This window comes from Corvus kubaryi, unplaced genomic scaffold (assembly GCF_017639235.1).
Source record: "Corvus kubaryi isolate FWS band 111438036 unplaced genomic scaffold, C.kubaryi_AGA036_p1.0 37387, whole genome shotgun sequence".
NCBI classification, from domain to species: Eukaryota; Metazoa; Chordata; class Aves; order Passeriformes; family Corvidae; genus Corvus; species Corvus kubaryi.
Genome location: NW_024581129.1, coordinates 5,326,264 through 5,350,194, shown reverse-complemented (window position 1 = coordinate 5,350,194; position 23,931 = coordinate 5,326,264). Strand labels below are relative to the sequence as shown.

The following is a 23,931-nucleotide window of genomic DNA, read 5'->3' as shown; positions in this document are numbered from 1 at the left end:
ACAAATGCAGAGGAAAACAGCAAAATGAAAATTGCCTAAAATACAACCTGCTGTGACTTACAGAGGATTCTTATTTCTTCTTAAGCTTACTTTGCAATTTTTGAAAAGATTGCAATGATACAATCTTGAGGGGGAAAAAAAGTATAAAATAAAACTGTCCCCATCTTCTGCAAACTCATAAAACTGATCTACAACCCGACGCATTCCGAGCCAGATGTGTTTTTCTGATTCAATGCACTCCTTCCCTCAGTCAGGATCCACACTTTTCACTGAGATTTTATATTCCCTATCATGCAGTTCTGGTAAGCTTTGCACATTCCTAGAGACTGCTACCCAGGATTTCCTTCTGAAACAGATTTTAAAGTTCTCTTGGTGATCAAGGATGAAAAGCAGAGGTATCTTACATTGTTCTTAAGGTCTCATCAAAAGGAGCAACTCCGGCTGTAAGGACAAACCCTTCCCTTCCCAGTGCTGAATTTGCAGAGGTCGGAGTGAGCATTAGGCAACTTTGATGTCTCTCTTCACCCAGAATTGATCATTCAATTCAGCTCACCTTTGTCTCGGTCTAACCACAGGCTCACTACACTTGTGGACATGGGGACCACTTAAAACACACCACTGTGCCCTTAAAAAGGGAAAACGAGGGGCTTCTGTCCTGTATTTCAAAAGCTGACAGATTTCACAAAGCATCCTATTTTTTACAACACACACTGTCTTACAAAAACTGTGTTTCCCCTTGTTTTTGTAATAGCTGTGTCTGACAAACAATTGGATGCTGAAGTGAGCTGGATTGGAGAGCTTTTCAATACTGGCCAGTGTTTTTCCAGGGACCATTTCCTCTGGAGGCAGAAGGGTGGGCAGCACAGTTGGTGTTTGCTGTTTGCACTCATGGACAGAACTTTCTACAGATCACACACCTTTATGCCTCACCACAAAGGTTAAATTTACTTTGGAAAATTCTTATTAAAAGATGCAACTGACAAACTTCTATGCCACAAATATTACTCAGGTAATTCGTATTCACGTCTGATGAATATTTAAAGAACACCACTCAGTTAAGGATAAGGATTTATGACAAACACACCATCTCCAGCATTAACACACAAATGAGGTTTGTGCTCCCTGTTCCGCTGCTGCGCTGTGCCATGAAGCATCTGTAAATATGGTATTAAGTTACTAAAAAGTCATCAAAGTTGTTTGTGACATTGTGAAGTGAAACTGAAATCAAGTACCTGAGTCACACAAACCAAATATGGACTCGTTAAAACCCAGACTTTTAAAAATTGCAATAAAGTCTTGTCAGCTGACTTCACAAGCCTCCACTTGAAATACACAGAAAATAGCTTTATTACTTTAAAAGTAGTAAAACGCAGTTCTCAAAGGAAGTTGCCTTAAGGAACCAGCGTGTGCAAAGGCTGCAGGAAAACAGCTTGGTCATTATTCACAGTAAACCCCTAACTTGTATGTTTTAAGTCTCACAACTCAGAAATATTTTGACAAAATTAAAAACACCTCCTCTTGTATGTGCAGTGAAAGAACAAACCAAGAAAAACACTATCTACCTGCATCTGCTAGCCATAAACTGGAGATAAACAGTGTTACTGCACCCCTCTCACAGCTGCCACAGCCTCATGCTGCCACACTAATTAGAGGTCTGTTACTGCTTCCATTACAAACATGCTCTGAAAGCATTTGTAACAACCTTGTAAAAAAAGATTTATCTGTGAATTTTAAGAATTCCACTGCTTTCTCCACCTTTAAATCATCCAAAAAAGCTCTCCTCAAGTAGCCTAGCTGACTGCAGTGACACCGTTACAAGCTACAACAAAAATGCACAACCACGCCAGAGTTGTTTGTTCAAAATGAATTCTGCATTATGCTCAGCAACTCAGCAGTCACTACTGAGTCCTAAAAGATCTGCCAGATTCCATATTTCACCCCATTAGCCTCGGAGGTGCAAATCCTCCTGTTCAGCCGTGGACACACAGAGCTGCCAGCCACAATTTAATCAGAGTCTTCCTCTCCTCACCACCTCCAGAGCAGGGCTGTGTCTGCTGATGATACCATGGCCTACAGGACTACTTTTAAAAGCACCCCAGGCCCTCCAAGTTAAAACACACCACATCAATCACATGAAAGAAGTGATCAATATCCTCTCCCCCAAAAGCAAGTGGCAACTCTTAATCCAAACTCTATTAAGATGCTTTCAATATTAAACAGCCTGGACTCACTGGCTGTGCTTACATGTCACACAAAACACTTCTTGAGTTAAAATTTAGAGAAGAGTTAAACTTAAATGTCATCTTGAGGGTGGAAAAGCATAATACTGCCTTACTCTAATTCAGTGCTTCTTTCAGTAGAAAAAATCCTCCTCATCTTTAATTCCCCGTAACATGTTGGGCATTGGCTATTTGCATTCCTTGTCTTTCCACAGTTAATGGGAAGTGTTGAACATCTGGTTAAACCTCCTTTCCCTTAAAAAACCACACCTGTTGCACTGACAGGCAATCAACCAAGCAATCAAGTTGAACAATTTTTAGAAAAGCTTTTAAAATACTTGCACAGTACAAAAAGTTTATTAAAATACTAGCAAGATACAGATGCTTTTGTCACAGAGGTCACAGACCAGCTCCTAAGGTAACAAGGTTAGAAATCCATGTAATTATAGTGGAATGAGCAGAAATCTCTATCACTAAATTTACCAAGGGAATACCCATAAGTGAAAGAATATTAATTCATATGAAGAATCAATATGCAACCAAACCACTGACATTACAATGACCACAAAATTCAGGTAAGCAGAAATACTGTCTGAAGGGGAAAGTGCGCCTTGAATGATTAAAAAAAATGATCCCTGTTGCACCAAAGATAATAAATAATAATTGCAAAGCACATTTATATAAATCTTCACAATCAATCCCATGGTGTTTTACAGTTTAAGAGCAGATTAGATAGGTCAGCATGATGTTTGAGATCAATACAATAATAATGTATTGAAGTATAAGCAACCATACCAAATTCTATTTGAAAGCATGAAATTGGTCCAGAAGTGATGAGCCCATAATCACAATATGCACAAGAAAACCAGCACTCAGGCTCCAAGTTCACAAGCTATTTAGACATATATGAAAGCACTCTGCACTTATACTGAAATTAAGTCAGCAGGGCTCAAAATGAAGACACTTGTTTTTCAGTTTTCTTTATCTCTGTTTGCATCTGAAGTTTCCAGTTTAAATCATAAAACAAAATGAACCTTAGATTTTATCTAAAAAAGAACTCCAGTATAACCTTTACCTTGTGAGATGAAGATCACCAAATGAAATTAAGTCACTTTACAGTATTTCTTGGCCTTGTTCCAGGGCCATGTGGTAAAGAAACATTTGTCATAATCACTTACAATTTGGGAAGGAACAGGAAAAGATTGCTGTTAATGACAGCACTGCCTGGCACAGGGGATTCTGCAGAGCCATCACTGCTCAGTGACAACAGCCATGGATCTGGGGTAAAGTTCTGCATAAAAGAGGAGTGAGATGCACTGAGTTCTCTGCACAGAGGAATTCACAGCCTAGGAAAAGGAGATATTTAGTTCCACCTCCTTTAATACAGTACACCCACTTGAATTCTCTTGCTTGCTGGGATTTTTTGGTTGGTTGGATGGGCTGGGGGGGTCAGATGAGCATGGCATGCCTGCAAGAGCCTCTTTTCATGCCATTATCCTCAGCATATTCACTTTTTGGTTTCATGGGCCTTTTTAGCTTGCTTTTAATGACTTGATTTAATATTAATAATCACCTTGAAAAGGCCATCTGCAATTTAATCACTCACTACCAATTACTTTCTTTAATAGCTCTGACAGTATCACTCACAGATACCTGATAAATCCACAAGGATGGCTGAAGGCAGCACAGACTTTGTAGTTTCTTTCCCAGCATTTGCAGAAGGTACAGCACTGCTGGCTTTTTAAGCCTTCACCAAGTCTCTACTAAGTCAGGTTTATGAGCAGATCAAAACGCAGCCACATGGACTGAAAAAGCAAAATTTTCTTTTTATCCCTCCTTAGTGCGTAAGGAATGAGCAGGGAATAAAAAAGAACCACCAGACACAACTACTCTGTTCTTCCTTCTTTATCCAACACATTTTCCACTGCAGTATTTTCCCTACACACAAACAGCAGAAGCTACTCATCCTCAACTTGTAGAGATACTTAACAACAAACATAGCCAGACAAAATTTAGTAACGATTTTGCACAAATAGGGCCTTGGAGACCAGGACACTGTGTGCATTTTCCTGGTTGCTGTGCTCCATTTTTATCACAGAAAGCTTGCAGTCCTTTAAAGACATGCTACTTAACAATGATGTTCTCCAGTATTAGAGGAGCTGTAAAACTTTGTTCCCACATTCCATAACTAGAATGATTTATTCACCTTCAAAAATAATCCATAATCCCAAACTCTGCCTTTAAGGACTTGAAAATGTTGACAAAAGTCTGCACATGAAAAGAAAACTGCATTTCCATCACCTTATAGCACAGTCTGTAGGGAAAAAAAATCAAATTTTGGATTGCTCCAATGTCTAAAACCACTCCCCAGCTGCACACAACAATATGTGAAACTGCTCAGTACAAAACCAAAGGATAACAAACATCCTGGATTGGCAATTTACAGCTCCCACGGTACAGCCACGGGGACAGGAAATCAATGCAGCTTTTACATACATCAGGTGAAGCAACCCAGGTTACAGCCAGGTCTGAGTTTCTCTTCCTGTTACAAATGGGGTAGGAAGGACCAATTATTCTAAATTACTTTAAAATTCATAGCAAGTCCTTACTAAAATCTAAAAAGAATATTTATGGCTGTACAGATGACCTTGAATCTTGCCTGTCCTGGCTTTCCAGTGCTTGCAGTTCTAATCACTATTTTTCCATTTTTTTTCCATACCCAAGCTGTTGTCTGCACTCCCACAATTACTTGGACAAATCACGTCTATCTGGCAGAAGGATGAGAGAGACATCCGAGGGTTTTCCATTCTTATTCAATTTTCCTGCTTTATGATGTATATTGAGAAGAAATTAAAAACATCTTTAATATGAAGAGCTTTAAAAATTATAACCCTCAAGCAACCATATGTCTGTGAAAGCTGGAGACAAAAATTAGCTTTTGTGAAGACAGTGGGAGGGCAGCTCTGCAGACCTTCGGCACGTGCGAGAATCTTCAGGATATATTTAGGCTTTTGCAGTAACTCAGTGCAGAACATACTCTACTAAACATCTGTTTTGACCGTATTTACTATTCCTTATCTATATTGTTTAGAAGCTATTTCAAGCTTGCCTAACACAACAGTTTAAAGAATACTATTGAATAGTTCCTAAATTGTTTCTTTTACAAATATAAAAGTCCTTCTCCTATGATTAGAAAAACAAACCCAAACACCCTCCAGGCTGCAAATTTATCCAGTTCATAATAAATAAAACACTTGTCACTGTTTTTCTAAGCAAGAGCTTGGTATCTCTTTACTCTCACTCACAGACCATCCAGGACAGCTTGTCTCACTGCAGACCAAGACAGAGCTGTCACAGCCATAGATCAGAGAATCATTGATTATCCTGAGTTGAAAGAGACCCACAAGTATCACCAAAGTCCAGTTCTTGGATGTTTTTCTTTAAATGGGGGTTGGTTGGTTGTTTGTTTTGCCTCAAAATAGCAAATTTAAGCTCAAGCTCACTTCAGTAAGTTACAGGCTCTTTCTCAGTAAAAATCACCTTCAGAAAGGGTTTGGCAACTTAAAATAAATGAGAATTATATTTTAAAAACATCCCACTGTGTAATGATGAGAATCAAACCAAAATACTTCAAGTCAGCTCCTTGGAAAACTCCAGGAGTTTGGCACAGCAGAAAGGGACTTATAAGAAACCAGGAGTTAGTGTTCAAAAGGGGTAAATTGATACACCAGTCTCCAGTAGCCATTCCTTCTAAAGCTTCAGCATTATGATCCTTACAGGAACTGAAATGCAAAGCCCTTTACAAATTCCTACAAATCACTGGGCTTCTGTCTGCTCTGGGAGTTTTTAGACAGCGCAGTTGGATCTGGGGTGTACAAGATAAAGAAATAAATAGTTCCAGGGAAAAGACTCTCTGCCAGACTGACAGGCCCAGGAAGCTGCCAACACTGAATGTTGTTTGACTTAAATCTTCTCAGTTTTATGATTTCTATTACTGTTATTATATTATTCATGTATATATTCGTTTTTATGGCATTATCAGTATGTATTAAAAAGCTTTTCCAAGATCTCACAGTAGTGCTTAAGCTTACAAGTATGGACAGGAGCTACTACTCTCATGCCAACAATTAGAACTAATCATGAGCACAAAGTACTTACACAAGAGTGAGAAAATTAGTTCACTTATCACTCTAGTGAAATTGAAAAGAGAAACTAAATAGAAATATGTTCATGATAGAACGTGGTTAAATTGAAATTGGATTATACTATCAGTTTTACCCTTTCTGCCCATGAAAGATGATTCAATCTCGAGTAACCAACATCATCTTTTTATGTCTGATCAAAACAATGCTTATTTCAACAGCTCCCTTTCATCTTATTCCACTCTGAAGTATTAGTACAAGATTGACTAGAGAAAAGCACAGATCAAAAATGATACTTTCTTTGCAAATTCTACAGTATTATTTAAAAACACTGTAGGTGGACCAATGAGATTGAAAAGTCTGTCTGTTGAACCAGCAATACTTTTCTGTCTAGAAAAGTTTTCTGGCATTTCTCTTCTGCTGATCTTCCAACAAATCATCACAGTTTGTTCAAGATGGCATTTTCCTGGATGGCATGTATAATTGATGGGTGTCACATTTTATAAAATGATTGCAAGGTAAATTCAATTTTGCCATTTCCTTGTTTGTGTCCTCTAAGAATCCCTTATCTCCACATATCAATTACCAAGCAGTGACAGAGATAGGATACAAATCACTCCGATGAATGTAATAGCAAAAGTGATTAGAGATAGGGAGAGATTAATTGCACGTGTCAGATATAAATAAAGGGTTTAGGAGACAACCCAGGATTTGGAGCCTCTGTGTGTGTGTACATTCCAGATCTCTCACAGACACTATAACCACCCCCCCACACACCTTATAAACAGACAAGTGTAACAAGAAGCCATGTTAAAATAATAAGTTTGATTATAGAAACCTCAGCATTTGCCATTTTTTCACAGCAACATGCATAATGTATGTGCATCTGCTGAGGGAACAGACACTCAGTTCTCGTGCAGTTCTGTAGTTTCGCCAGCCACTGAGGAGTCCCCATAACAACAGGGTTGTTCTGTTGCACTTGGGAGAAAAGGAAATAACTATTCTTCCCATAAACCATGCATTTAAAGCTTCATTACATTTGTTGATGTGATATGATGAAAATTAAGTGCCAGATATTGGAACAGGTTTTATGCTGATTTAGGCTGTTTAAGTTCTCTTTAATAGTAAGACTGAAATAATCTTACAGAAAGTCCATTTTATCATCTTTCCAGATCAAAAGCCACCAGCAGAGGATACCCTGCTTGCCTGGGGCAGAGGCTGCAGCAGATGCACCATGTGTGGCACTAAGTTTTATCAAAAATAGTCCAGAAGATGAAACTGGAGACCAAAGAATATGTCTATTATTTATCAGGAAGAGCACCGATAGAATATTTGGAACCCCCCTTACCCCCTTCCGCCCAGAAAAAGCTTGAGCTGCCACAGAGGTTTCTTTGCTAAACTGCAGGAATAATAAAGGTGAGCTATCTATCATTTTAACCACAGATTTCCTTCTCTGTCACTACAGTTAAAAGTGAGCAAAGTTTTCCTTTAAGTAGAAGAAAGGTAGAGAATTATGGAAGAGACCTGGCTGATGCTTTAGAAAAAGCTAACAGTGAAATTTGGAGTCCAAGAAGGCTGATAAATCCTGAACATCATCTGTTACTTCTTTGTAATGCATATAAAATCAGTCTACACTGCAGTACAGTGTCACTTTTGCAGTAGATAATAGGGTAAAGCACTGAGAATATCAGCCTCCACTGAAACTCCTAGCTCTGGATAAAGCTTAAACTAACATTTGTTCCAATATATCAAACCCAAATCTTTAACGCTAACTCAATTTAGTCCTTTTTCTTACATTAAAATGTGTTTGACTTAAATGCACACATACATCTCAAAGGCATGGTTAAGTCACACTCTATTCTTAAAATAAGAAAAAAGATCCCCATTTAAAATGTATGTCCTTGAGAATAGAGCAAGATTAGAAAAAAAGCACTTTGACAGTATTTGACCAGGGTATTCAAGATGGCTTTTACACAGAGTATGTCCTTAGGGTTGAGTGTTAAACCCCAAACACTTCTACAGTCTCCTTCAAATTAACATTTTGGATAACAGAGGATTGTGAAGCATCAGTCAAATGTTAAGTGCCACTCAAAGCCAAAGGCTCGCATTTACTCATGGAACCCCACCACGATATCCTTCCTGGAAATCCTGCTTGACAAAGAGAGAGAAAAACCTTTAAGAAAATGGGAAAGAAATGTGATCCTTTCAAAGAAGGACTTAAAACCAGTGCACAGAGGTTTGAGCTGTGCTATGTTGGACTTCCCCAGTATTTGGTCACAGCCTCAGGCAACCAGGTACAGTCATGGCACAGAAATGCAATTTCATCTCATCCCATATTCCTTCTTTTTCCCCTCACCAAAATAACCAAAAAGTAAAAAAAGCATCATAGAAGCACTAAATTCACCACCACAGCACTGACCCAGAGGGGCTAAAAGAAGCCAGTTCTCTTGGCATGAACTAAAACCAGTTTGACAAGTCTATAGAGCTTGTGTGAATTTGACGTCAGAACAGAAATATCTGTTCCCTGGGGGTGCCAGCCCATTCCTTTTTTCCTGCCTACACCTGAAAGCTGGGACTGGCTATGAAAAATTCATGCCTTTTGTGCTTCAAACATACCCATGAAGGATCCTCAGCATCTGCTGACTTGAACGAACCCTGATGGCTAATATGAAAAATCATGTTAGTGAAATGCTCTCTTCCAGAGAGGAGAATGTCTGCTCAGAATCTTCTGAAAACTTATCTTCTTACCACACCTGACAGAAGGATGTCAAGAGGAACATCCTATCAGACACACCGACAGGTAACAGGCCACTTTCCCCCCCACCTCTTTCTTTCCTGACATCATAAAGAATATTTCATTCTTACAGACACTAAAAGTGACCCAAATGTCCTGTGCAATCTTGAGAGCTTTCCTTTACAGCAGAAAACCAACCAAACAAGAACTTTGTGTAAATTCAGTCCCTGTGAGCCTGAAATGGGACTTTTGCCTTCTGTAAAATTCATGTCTTGATACATTAAGTTGAAGAACAAAATAGGCACCAAGCTGGGACAAACAGGGTCTATTTAGCCTCATGTCAATGTCTGCCATAACAGAATAAAATTCTTCTGGTCATGAGTGGAGGTTGGGCAGAACAACATGACACTCTCATACTTTAACTTAATTGCAAGGCAACCAAGCCAGGAGTTTAATTTTCAGTCCCCAACTTTTTCTTTCCCTATTTTATTTTTTTTTAAGCATTGCCGGTGCCCAAGGGAAAAATTTATCTTTGTTAAATGATAATTGGCTTTATTATCTTTGACTCTTCAGAAATGCTGGCTGGCAAGGTTTTTAAAATTTTCATCAATCTTGTTTTCTGTTTTCACAAAGCCTGCATCAGAAAATGACATCAGGCTGCAGAACACTCTGTATCTCCTGGTGTTACCAATAGGTCTGGAGACTATCTAATTTACTAATAAATCTATTGGAATGACATGCATCTCAATATTTCACAGCTTAACAAGGAGGTGCAGGAGCAAGGCCCTGAATTGCAGTTCCGGACGATTAGCGCCGCAAAACCAATTGAAGCAGGAGCATCTAAACTGTCACAACAGCTTACACACACCCACCTCCTGCAAACCAGCCATTTAAATCATTTACTGAGGCCCACATTTTTCATAAAATGCTTCAACTGGACTCAGAAAAAGACAAACACGCCCTTAAAAGTTTCCAGGAGTGGGCCAGTGGTGCTCACAGAAAGCATTGCACTCAAGTCAGTAATGGAAATACCTCACCAGGGCTTTGCCAGCTTCTTCCCAAGTGGCTCCAGAGTCTGGCCTTGGCATCATATCATAAAGTGGAAGGACATGGATTGAGTATCCTGCAGGGAGTAGCTCAGCCAGCTCCTCACAGCAATAAAAAGCTCCCTATGAATCTTTCTTTTTTCCCCCCATTTCCAATAAACCCACTTAAACTCTTGACTTACATACTAAAATCTCTCATGGTTTCATTAAGAAGCTCTAAATGTCCCTGGTCCCTCCCTCTTTACCCTCAAAAAACCTTCATGCAAAAGTAGCACAGCCAACAGCAAAGTACCACGTACTGATTTTTTTTGTTTGCTTTGGTGTTTCTGGGGAGTTTTGGTTCATGGGGTTTATCATTACTTTTGGAGATTTGGGGGTTTGAGTTTGTTTGGTTGAATTTTGTTTGTTTTTAAGCTCCATACTACAAGCAAAAGAGTTGTGATGCAGTTTCAGAGATATTTAGCTGTTACACTGAGAATGGCCTTCAAGGAAATAAGGGTTTATGATGGCCTTATTTGAATGAACACTTCGATCTTTAGGTGCCCTGCCAACACTGCTAAAACCAAAGAATGTCACTTTATTCCCTGACAAGCCACAATCCTTTGGATTAGACCTGACCATCTGTGCTGCAGGACATGTCTGGCTGTGGAAGAATAGGCACAGGAAAGAAAAAGCCAAAAGAATTAAGGATCTGTTTACGATACCATCATCAAACCTATTGCTCAATAGATGGAAACAGGAAAAAACCATTTAGGATTTTCCAACGCTTATTACTGAAGAGCAGTATTTACATCCCAAAAGCTTGCACCAGCCCAGAGATAGATTAATTCTCACACCACTCCAATCAAGTTAGGAAGCTCCAGCAACAGGGTTTATACTGAAACCCTCCCCAGCACCAATAGTGAATTTTCAACAAGGAGTGAGTAATTTGAGTTAAAACCCAAAATGAGTGCTGTTACTATTTCCACTGCCAAACTCTCAACTTTCAGACTTTCTGATTTTCCAAGCCAAAATTTGTGTTATTTACATGAAAGCTTTGACATATGGTTAAAAAGAAAAAAAAAAGTGGCAGGATTTTCATTAGTGTAGTACACAGTTCAACTCATTTTAAGACATTTTAAATTTAGGACTAATTTATGACATCTCACACTAATTTCAGATGTGACGTTATTCCCAATATGCTGCCTGTTGGACATAATTTTTATTTCCCCAGAGCTTGTCACCTCAGAGATGATCTAATCCTCCTGAAGTCAGTGGAAACTAGTCCCCTTGAAAGAAACAACCATGGTTCTCAAGCACAACTGGGTGGGCCTCATGCTGTGTCACATTCAGACACATGGGTTTAGGGCAGGCATGTAGAACACAGGGGTTCAGCCAAGCTGGGGGCTCAGCTGTTGAGAAAAACCACTGCTCAATATTTGGATCTGCTCACAGAGTGACCAAATCTACTGGGAAATAAATCTTTAATGCCTTTGCACCAAGGGCGTGTAAGGACCAGGCTGGCAGAGCGATGGGGACGCAGCGCGTACCTGAAACGCCCAAATGTCCCCAAGAGCTGGGCATTCCCCTAAGCCCTGGCACTCTGCTGCCTTCATTTCCACATGTGGCCAACCTCAGAACATGGAGAAAAGCAAACCCAAGCACAGCCAAAGCAACTCTGACAAGCCTGCAGGCTTTCTCTTGGAGCTGTTTCCCAACTTCCCCGCATGTTTGCAGTCAGGGGCAATGGGTGGGTGTGAGACTTCACAGTGTTGGACTTGGTGAGCTGCAGTTTAGACTGACAAGAAACAAAATGTCTTTACTATTAATACTCAGCCCCATGAGAGAATTCAATGTGATTGGGGCTTTTAGACTGCTTTTGAAACATGTTCAGCATCCTCTAATCTCTTCACATCACATGTATCAAATATAGTTATTAATTGAAGGACAGTTCAGTGTATTTTCCAGGTGATGCTCAAACTCCATTTACCTTCAGCCACAATTCAACAGATGACTTTAATCTACAATATAAAGCCCTGTAACTCATCATCTGCTCAGCTCAGAGCCAGACCTTTCTCCTGCTGTCAGCCTTGTACTTTGGAGCAGAACAGGACAGCTTACAGCTTTCTCAGCTGTTGGAATGATTCTGCAAATATGCTTTTCTTACAGGCTGAAGCAAATCTGACACCGGTCTCCTTCAAGGAATAACGAGCTGTGCATATCTAACACAGTTCTCAGTGAATGGCTGCCCTGGGAATTATCTATAGGGTTTTTTTCCTCCTGCCCTCAATAACAGTGGCAGTGTGCACACTGAGTCATGCAGCAAGGTTGTACTCAATAATTAATATATCATCTACTTGCACAGAGATTGGCCATTCCACTTTACTTGGAGTTTATTGGATTTTGATTAAACTGTTTTTAAATTTTATACATGTCCTAATGGAAAATTACAAGTGTCATCCCTCCTAACAACCCATAAGATTCAGACAGTGACAAGTCAATGCAGTATCTTCCTCATCTGCGTTACCTTTAACAATCTGTTTCCAACCTCCTGCTTGAATTCTTTATTACTCTTCCAAAATATGTCATTTTTCTGCAACCATTCTCTGCATATTGCTTCAGGACTATATTTTTGCCCGATTTTTTTCTGTTACTGGACCAAAAATATTTATGTGATACATTACATAGAAATTAATAAGTTTAGTCCTCAGATCAAAGTTCAGAACAACCACGTAAATTCAATTTTCTTTACAGACTCCAATGCCTTACAGCCAGTGCCTTCCTTCAAACACACACACACAGCCTTAATAACCCTGGCTATCAAGGTGTCAATTCACAAACCTCATTGGCTGACATTAATTCTAAAAAGCAAATCCATTTTTGGCTTTCCATCTTGTCTCATGCTTCATTTTCTTTTATCCACTTTATCTTTCCTATTTGCCACATTCCAGGCAGACTTTGCATTCATGGTATCAAGTCTGTGAGCATTTTGGAGTGTTTTCTTTTCCATATGCCCATATTACTTTCTGCTTTGCATAGCACTTGTTATGCATGCATGATCACAGACTATTTGTAGCATTAATTAAGACATGAAATTAAAGTGGGAAGTATGCTATTGGTCACATAATACAAACAACACAAATTTGCTTTAAAAATGAAATTACTAAAGTGTTAGCAAACCTCTTCATACTGTCAGAAATAATAATGTTTACAATCTACATGCCACAGTACAGCCAGAATTCACAAGTGGATTTGGAATATTATTTCCACTTCAGAAAGATACACATAAAACCCCTGAGCAGTTCATTTAGTTTAGATACTTGTCTGGAAGAAAACAGAGGTTTGTGTCTCCTGCTGCCTGTCAAACCTTCCAGCTGCTGCCCCCAGTGATCCCAGCCCCACTACCAGGGCTTCCTATCTTTGTCTAAGAATAGCTTTCCTTGAAATCCAATTAGAAATTTTAGCAGAAAAGTCATTGTTTCTTAGAAATGAAATGTTTCACAGGTCTGTAATGTTCTGGATGAATTTCTGACAAACACAAGCATAGTTCCAAAAGCTATTTCCCTAGAAACCCAGACTCCCAAGATTTGCTATTGTAAGGAAACAAGCCAACAGGGATTGTCCCAAATCTAATGGTACCCAAGATCAGGAGATCTGCAGCATCTCATCATGCCATTGACCTAGAGCTGAGTCCTGCATCTTTTAGAAGCCCAAATTATAAGGGCTGCCACTGCCATCAGTGACTTACTCCATCACTTCTTCCCTGTCTCTACAAGCAAAACAAGGAACCTCCCCTCTCCCACAGCACTATCACACTCCCTCTTCTCACTGCCACATAAATAATACCTTTATCAAGTGCCTCATACAAGGAGTCAAGCCATTCCACGTTTAGAATATTAATTTTTCATACAAACAGGTTTACTGGATGTTTTACAAGAGTTTGCACGTGCACATTTCTGCTGAACGTGCACCTTGGCAAACCCAGTGTGCAGGCACCTCCCTGACCCCGGTGCTCTGCTGCAAAACCCACTCATGGAATATCTCTGTAGTGGTGGTGTTAATACAACCTTTGTAATGTAAAATAATGAATAACAACAATGAAATGCATGTTCCCTGGGACTCTGTGATAACTCCAGGTAAAAATAATGCCATAAACTGGGAATAGATTCATAAATAAATTTGCACTCAGAAGGATGACTTGTTTACTTAGGCACAATGGAAAACAACCCATTATAAACACCTGCATTAAAAAGAAATTATAATCACAACTTCACAATAAACAGTGAGGGATATCATCATGTACCTGCCTCGCACAAAGTAAACCACCAGACAAAGGGCTTTGAGGGTGATTTGTGGAGGGCATCTCCTCCCTCTTTTGCACAAGGAGTTCAGTGTGCTCCAAACCAAGAAGCAAACACTGACCTCTTTTAAAGGTCCAATCCTTTGTTAGCAAGGCTTTTTATTAGGGCAGCCTTTGTGAGTCCTGTCTGCAGCCCCTGTGTGACAGCACATTCTCCACATTTTGGGTACTCACGTGCTACGCTGAGATGAATGAAGGGACTCGTCTTGTTCTCCCCGTTCTTTTCGTTGACTGCCTGGACATAGTAACCTCCTGCATCCACCACTGATGTCCCCAGGATCACCAGCTGGTTCTCCAGGGTGATGGCTCTGTTTAGGGAAGAGAGAGATCACTTTGAAGCCATCAAGAATGTTATCCACTAGGCAAAAACCATACAACCCTTCAAACTTGATAGCCTGATATGATATTCACTGATCATATAAATCAAGATGTTGCAGAATCAAGACCAGACCCATTTCAAACACATTTGCAGGAAATAAAGATCTCAGATGCCTCTAGGCCTTTTCTCTTTAGATCATGTAAGACGTTCATGGTGACACATGAGCTACGTTCATGGTGACACATGAGCTACAACACGTAGAACTGGGACAGCTTAAATGGCAATAAGAAGTTATGCAAGGAACAGCAAATGACACCAGTGACCACCAGGCTGCAAACTGCATCTTTGTGGGGTGACGACAGTCCTGGCAATCATCAGGGTGCTGCAAAGCCAGATTTATTGAAAATCCTCTCAACAAGTGGAAGGCAGCCTGTTAAAGTGAAACTCAAGGAATAACACATAGTTCATTGAAGTAAGAAAGTAAAAATCAAAGGCAGCAGAACCTCCAAAGGTAAACTTTCTTAATTTATGGCATTGCCAATTATCACCTCATCAGAGACAATAACATGGGCTGTAACAGAGACCATCTGTGTGTGGAGAGGCAGGGAGGGCTCTTCTTTCATCCCAAAGCAGGTAGGACAGCACAACCCTGTAGGTAACTGGCAGGGGCCTGGAGGAGTCATAAATGTCTTTTTCTAACACAATTCTGTTCTTAGGGCTGCTGCACAACAAAGGTTCCTGTGAACTCCCTCACAGGCAGCATTACCCACTTGGCTACTTTACTTTTCACATGGATTAGATGACCTTTTCTTGACTATAAAAGATAAAGGATTAACCTAGAGAAAACATGTAAATATTCAAGGATTTGACTGACAGGCCACAGGAAGCTCCAAAACCAGTAAGATTAAAGCAAATGTAAATTTCCAGGGAAAACCTGTGGAGCAAAAATCTGACCTACTGCAGCCTGTGACAGGCACAGACTTGGAAATCTGAGGGTAAGGTTGGGAGGAGGAAATTCCCTTCACTTCTAATACTTAATGAGAAGCCATGCTGAGTTCAGCTGTGCTGTTAGACATATCACTGAGCATGAGAGTGAAACAACTTATAAAATTATTATACTGGAGGAACAAGCTCACACATCGATAGGCTCAGAAAGAGTCAGCACCGAGTGAAAGCATTTGTGCACTAATCAGTCAATAATAAACACCCCTGCATTCCATCCTCCTGTTTTGGCATGGGGTGGTTACCCTTAACAATAAACAGCTATTTTGCTCTGAAAAAGCATTTAAAGGAACGGTGTAAATCACACATTCCCAGTGCAGCATAGTGGTTTTTATACATAGGGAGGGCATAAGAAATTACAGTGAGAACACAGCCATGTTCAAAGCCAGACATTTCATTCATAACACTTTAATTTTCTGATGTGGATACAAAGGAACCTGAACTTCTGTAAAGCTATCATGGCATCAGAGAACCATTTAAGCTGGAAAAGATCTTTAAGATCTTTGAGTCCAACCATTCCCGCAGCACTGCCATGGTCACCACTGACCCATGTCCCCAAGCGCCACATCCTCATGGCTTTTAAATCCCTCCAGGGATGGAGACTCCAGCACTGCCCTGGGCAGACTGTGCCAGTGCTTGAGAATCCTTTTGGTGAAGAAATTTTCCCTGATATCCAACCTAAATCTTCCCTGGTGCAGGGAACTTTAGGCCATTTCTTCTTGTCCTGTTTGGGAACTGCAGAGAACAAAAAGGTCCCCCGAGCCTCCTCTTCTCCGGGCTGAGCCCCCCCAACTCCCTCAGCTGCTCCTCAGACTTCTACTCCAGACAATAATAAAAAAAACCTGCTGAAAAATGAAGCTAAATGTTCAGCTCTGAAATCAGTCATCACACATCACCTAAAGATCCTGTCTACAACATCTTCCTTGGCAATTTTTATTATAAAAGCTACTTAAAAAAAAAAAAAAATCACAGTATGGTTGGTTTTTTTGTTTTTTTGTTTTATTCAATGAGACTATACTAGTTTAATTGATTTAGAAAATTAATCAAAGAAACTGTGATAGATTTACAGAGTGGGGATATAAAATACAATTAATAAGACATTTGATAGAGCAAATAAAGATAAAATTCCACTGCAGTGCTAATAATTGAATATTACAAGACAATTACATTTACACTCACTTCTACTTCAATTCTAAAGAAAGCAGTATTAGAAAGATTCTTTGAAAATAATGAAATATATTTCACGCTGCTTTGATTCCAGGTACAACTGCACCCAGAGTTTTAAGGGCAATCCTTGAATACTGCTGTGGTGGACACTGTTATTATCTGCATTAAATTGGCTGAAAATTTTGAGACTTAAACCATTAAACTCATTAGATAATAATCAAGACCAAAGGAAATGAAAATGTATTTACTAAGGAAATTGTTGAAAATGAAGTGGGGGTTTTCATTATAATACAAATTTTTACTGGAGTGTGAACAAAATTTAACATTTGTGAGTGAAAAGTAAGTAAATTTTAGAAACTAATCTACATAAGCATAAAAGTTTGACATTAATTTGTATTTAAAAAAGGGTTAGAAGATAATACAACTCCTGAAGGCAGCTCTTAGGGGTCATCAATTACATGGTCAAAGTTAGATTAGAACTCCCCAAATGAGTTATTGATATCTTAATAGTTCTGTGAAAAATGGAGCATCCTGGGTTCATTAAGTGCAGGCAGGTACGGAGCCAGCCAGGAGCCCTCCCAGGCTCTGGAGTTTTATTTAAATCACGCATGAGCCTCATGCATCAGGAAAATCAATCAATCAGTCACATTTTAAGGACTCATTAATGCCAACATTTCTAAACCATCTGAAACTCCAGGGCCCAGCCCTTACCAGGGTTGCAACCACTTTCTGCACAACAGCTGCACAGAGACTCTGAAAACTGGCTTAATGTGTTTTCCTGGGCTTATTGTTTGTTTTCATTGTCTGATATAACTTTTAAATTCTGACAGCACCACTCTGGTGTTCCAAGGAAAATCTGATTCCTGGGTGCTCAGTTTAGCAGCACATTTGATGAAGATGACTGCAGCAGATGGAGTGGACCTGTCAGTAATTCATACCCAGCACGGGACTCATGAAAAATATAAATATTACTTTTTTTGAAGCACTATCGAACTTAACTCAATCTAACATTTTCAAGACAGGAGCAACCAGCAAGCAAACTAAGCAGACTGATCCTCTGGGATTTCTTAAGTGTAGGAAAGGAGCATTTTAAAGCACACATTTTAATAGAAGAATGGTTGGATTTCTCTGGAGCTCAGCAGAAGCCTGTAGGGAACAGCAGCAGCCAGGGCTGGCAGTGGGAGGTGGTTGTAACAGTGTTATCATATCCAAAAGCACCTCAGTGGCACCTTCACCACAAAAGCAAATGGAAACAGAACCAGACTGATCTCAAAGCAAAGGCGAGGGGGGCCTTTGATGACAATTTGTTTTTAAGAGACGCTGTTTAATTAAAGGTTGTGGACTTGAGGGGATGGGAAAAGGCAGCAGTGATGGACACAGATCATACAGCCCATTATTCTAAACATCAGAACATAGAACAGCACCTCCTGAGGTTTCCTCACTTCCACTCACTGCAGCCAGAATTGAGCACTTGGATACCTGGTCTAAGGTAAAGCATTCCTGCCCTTGGCACAGGAAATAGATCATCTTTATGGTCCCTTCCAACCCAAACTATTCCATGACTGTACAGACTGGAATTTTTAATTGCACCTTTTCAAGTTGTCCAAATACTATAAACTCTGCTGCAAATAATCTCTGAGCTTGATCTAGAGCTTATGGGAATTCTTCTGTTAAAATCAATGGAACATGAATCAGAATTTTAAAAGTGAAGATAACTTTTCAAAAGGGCCATTCTTACAGCCTTTAAGAGAAAGGTTTTGCAGTTAATGCTGCGAATGAACCCTTCAGTATCTCAAATAGGTGGATTTAGATTAATAATGTTTTTATGTGAAAATACCAAAATCTACTCTACAAGTAGATAATTCCCCAAAGTTAGATATTTGTTATGTTATTAGTCTACCAGATTACACAAAAAGTAGATAATACTGGGATATAAAAACATAAAATGAAAATCAGAGTAACCTGATTAGGCTCTCTTTCAGAAGTCACCATCTGCTCCTGAGCCAGCATGCAGTATTTTAGTACAAAGGCCTTCATAAAGCCTCTTTTCCAATATTACCTCCAGCTAATACGATTATCAATCCCTCTATACCAGATATTTTTAACTGGAGAGCCTCTGCTCCCCTTTCAAAAACTTTTGTCCACCACTGCGCAGCAAGGCCTGATCTCCCTGTGACCCAGACACCACAGAGGAACAGTGATGCTGACAGAAAAGGGAGCGATTATGGAGTAATAACAGAATAATTACTGCAAGAGTTCCCCCATGGGCTTCCCCTCTTGGAAAAGCAGGGATCTGCTGCAGTTGCACACACAGCTGTTCCAGGGGATCCCTGTGCATGCACAGCTTAACCCAGCCAGCACTTCACCACCCTCGCATCTCCCAGTGCTGAAGGGGAATTATTAATTAAAATTATTTAAATACGTGTGTCCCACAAACAGCCTGTGTTTCTCAGGACTCAATCACAGGGAAAAATATTTGTGCTAGAGTAGCACCTCCACAGGGACAGAGCACCAGGAGTTGTGGTTGGATGGCAGTTTCATGGGATATTATTTAGGTTCCAGGTACACTGTTACTGCAAATCAACCATCTATTAATAAAAATTTTATACTTACACAGGCACTGAATATTAAGTACAACTACACTGAGTTTACAATCAGGGCAGTTCATACACTGCTTCTCTAACTATGTCAGGGCACAGCATGTGTTTCTGGGAAGTGACTGGGATTTCTAGTCATGAAAGCATCCCAGGGTCACACAAGAATATCCAAGACAGTCCTAATGGCCCGGCAGAGGACAAACACTACCATGAAGTGAAGGACAACCAGCCACTGATGGGTTTAGCAGATGTATTTCCAGGAAGAGTTGAGAGCAACTGCAGAATTTCCATGTTTTATGCTTGGCTTCTCTGTTCTCTGGTTTTGGGGCTTGCAATGTCTTGGGTTAATAAGGCTGCAGGCATCAATCCCTGTGCTTCTTCATGAACACAATACACTAAATCTGTTCTGTGTAAAACAAGTGGACAGAAAACTGCACTTGACAAATCATCAGTGATCCTCTACCTGACTGGAAAGTGAGATCACGTAGAAACCCACAGGGTCTGTCTTTGGCCTGGCTTAATGTTTTCATCGGTGTTTGTTGGCTGAATATAGATTTCACTTACTAAATCTGCTGATAAAGTCCCAAAGACTCCGAAAGACAGAATGAGAATTACAAATGCAAGAGACCTGGTCAAGCCTCTCCACAAGACTGAGGTTTGCAGTCCAGTGAACAAGCTCAAAAGACTGTATTTAAGAAAGAATAAGTGACTGAGCAACAGGCAAACCCTGCAAGGGGGTGTGCAAACAGCAGTGTCACTGGGAAATCTAAGAAATAGCCATGTTTCTCACCCAGCATGGCCTCCACTCAGTCCTGGCTATTAGATTTAAATGTGTGGATAAGTCAAGAAGAATCCAAACAGCATCAACACAGTACCACAGCCATCCACTCCCCTCCTCTGCCACCCATCTGATCCAAAGAATCATCCAGAGAAGGTGATGTGCAGGAGAACACTCAAAACAAAAAAAACCAAACCCCAACTCATCACAAGCATCTTCATGTACACACAGGACCGCTACAAAAAAGTATCTCAGATTTAAGCAGAATTGCCAAATATTGAGTCTTGTTATGAAAATCTTAGCAGCTCGCCCTCAGAAAGCTTATTTTTGGTCTTTGGAGATAGAAGCTCCCAGAAAAGATGCTCAGATGAATTATCCCAAATGTATATTTTTAAATCATGTCCATATCAAGCAATTACTTAGCTAGAGACTAAAAACCCCACAAAACAAAACCCAGGATAATCACTATATAATTGATCACGAGAGAGATGTTTACAATCTGCCAATCCAGAGGCAAGGAATTGGAGCAACGAACTAAGGAATAATATTCCGAAGCGCACTATTTATGTTAAAACTTTTTTTTCTCCCCAGGTTTTCAGCAGCTTCAATTCTTACTTAATGCAGCTTAATTTTATCACACAACTTTGCTCCTTTGGTTTTGTTTGTGGTTTTTTAAAAAATATTATTACATTTTAAGCAGCAAGAGTTAGTGCAGCTGATATAAGAACTTGAAGGTGCTTAAATCCCAGCTCCTGGGCTTTATCTTGCTGAACCACACTGAGGCGTGGCTGGTTGTGCTATGCCAGCAGCAGCATTTCTCAGGCTAACAGAAAAAAAAAACAACCCCAGGCTTTCAAGACAAAATACACATCTCAGTCAGTAACAGAAAGCAAAGACTCAGAATAAAATAAGTCAATTTTCTTCAGCCTTCTCTTCTTATAAAACTCTTACAGCATTCCAGGTATTTGTAAGCAGGGTGTCTATTTTTCTTCCCTCTCCAGTTTATGGTATAATCAACACACTGAACTCCACTTGTGCACTCACCAGCTGTTGCTATGGACATTGCTGGCAACCACGGGGAGGAAGAATCGTGGAAATTTTTTTTTAATACAAATGGGTTATTTAAACAAAACATTGCAGTTAAAAAGTACCATAGGCTGTTGATCTACACAGCTGGCTGACTTCACTGACAGCAAGCACAAAGACTATTTGTAATCATTTGGGATTTTATAGTTCAATTTTCAGAGACAGACATGAATATTGCTTCACTTTATGATAGTTCTCCTGAATTGATTATTCAGGGTGCTGTGGGTGTTTTTAAACACTGATTTGTTCCCCTTTCCTTCACTGTGGAAGGAAAACTTGTGTTATTAAATTATATCTTCATTTCTGATAAAACATGTCAGCATAATGGTATGTGCTCTAGTGCTTTGTGGCGAAGTGTGGAAGGGTTTCCTGTTGAATATTGTATATTCATACCATTACTTCACTGAGACACATTTGTTTTTATTCTGAGTACATAAGCCATGGCTGTGAACTGCACTAACTATAAAACAAATTAGCAGCAGCACGGCCCTGTCACAGGGCCATGCCCTGAAGGGATAATTGATCATGGAACAATGACAAAGGAAACTTCAACCTCTTAACAGCATATTTAACACATATTTAGACATGCCACAACTGTGCCTACTTAAATGCTCCCAACTTTCCTTTATTAATGTTCCTGAATCTGCCCCAGTGCCATTTCTGCCTTTTTAATTCCTGATTTCACATGTATCTCATTCAGAGCCGTCTCCATTTTCACACAGGTGTAGCTGAGAATAAGATTTGGCACAGCTAGGTATAAGAACACGTAGTCTCAAGGACTCAGAAATCTGTATCACAGCAACTGAAATAGCCACACCATTTGGAAATAAAATACCAAATCTTGGACAGGTCAGTGTTTTTGCTCAGTTTTCTCAGATGAAAAAAGTCCTTCAGCAGCAAAATACATGCACATGAATATATTTAAAACTGATATCCAGAGTACACAGAGTGTACAGTGACAGCTGCTGTCTGTAACCAGTGAACCTAATGGCAGCTGATTTTCATCTCTGAAGATGAAACCCACAGGTGGAAGACCTTAAGAGGCCAGTACCTGCAGTGGCTACTTCTTATTGTATGAACCAAAGGCTTTGGTTTCCTTTTAGTGCCAGAAAAATGTATCTGGAGCTTAAAACCAGCAAAGTAAGTACCCAGGTGCACCACACTTGCTCTACAAGCAAGAGGAGCAGCACCAACCTGGCCACTCAGCTCCTTCAGGTGATAATAAACACTCCAAGGGACAGGAAAAACTGTACAAGACATAACTTGTAGTAGGGACTCTTGTACCTCAGGACTAACAGTCTGGTAGCCCATTAGTTTTCAGATCTATTACCCTTCCTTTGAATGGTACCAAATCTCTAAACAAAGAGAAAGGATATGGTAAAAAGTGGCCACTGACCCAAGCATCAACCTCTGCTGCTGCCAAAGAGCAGCAGCACTACAGCAATTTATTTAGACAAGTTTTACTATGGAAGATAATTAAAGATTTAGAGGCACGGATCGATACAACAGCAAACACTATCTATGTACAGCACTGCAGTTTGCCAAGACCAGCATTTGTGTTACTGCTGCAGATTCATCATATGGGGCTATTACACAGTGCCTTAGGTTTGCAGTCTGCATCAACATAAGGATTTTGTGGGGTCGTTTCTACTCACACTCTACTGCTGTGCAGCAGAAATTGAGCACAGGCCCTGGAGCCAGATACACCCAGGTTGGGTTATGTCACCTCGGATGAGTTATTCAGCCTTTCAATCTGTATGTTTTGCCAAGAGAAAAAAGATAACACATGTATATGTTTCTCTTTACGCAAAATAATTTGTCTAGAGGCTTAAATAGTTAATACCTCTGGCACTCAAAAGATGCAGAAGATTATGTAAGTGCTAAACCTTAATACTCTTTACTTGCCCTTGCATTTCAGTGTGACTATCAGGCATTTGGTTACAACTTCAGGCAAAGCACTGAGGTTCAGCTGATGTAACATCTCCTGAGCTAAACACAGTGGGCAGGTGAGCGCTGCTTCCCAAACACTGGAATTCCAGTAACTCATGGAATTGCACAACTTCCTTCAGCATAATCCCCTTGTACTGGATACAGAGGCACTCAGTAACAAACAGACTCCACAAAATCCTGGTTATTACTGACAGTGATTCAGCAGTAGAAACTTCAAGCCAGTCAATCACAGATTTACGTTTTTAATGTCCTTTTAGTGCCCATACTGCAAACATTTCCAAGCACTTAAAAAGTTTGTGACAACATAAAAACCACTGGTTAAAGAGAAGAAATAAGCAGAAATTTAAAAGGAAGCAGCAACTCCTTATTTCTATAATGAACAGGCACAGGATTCATTCAACCAAATGTTGAACAAACATATGAAGGCAAACACTGGAAACTGTGGAATGAAAACTGTGTAACATCACGGCAGCAGCATTTTCTGTTGTGGTTTCTGCCCAAACATGATTTTTTGTCAATAGTGTGTGAAACAGCACAGTAAACTACTGGAAA

General features: G+C 39.9%; 1 protein-coding gene across 8 annotated transcripts in view; it reads right to left on the bottom strand.

Moving 5' to 3' along the window:
* Positions 1–23,931, bottom strand: part of SDK1 (sidekick cell adhesion molecule 1) — a 387,987-nt gene that overhangs the window by 191,033 nt on the left and 173,023 nt on the right. For all 8 annotated transcript variants that reach the window (XM_042036822.1, XM_042036824.1, XM_042036827.1 and 5 more), the window contains one exon: positions 14,655–14,788. In XM_042036822.1, the coding sequence (XP_041892756.1) occupies positions 14,655–14,788 (134 nt within the window). The remainder of the gene's footprint in view (positions 1–14,654; positions 14,789–23,931) is intronic.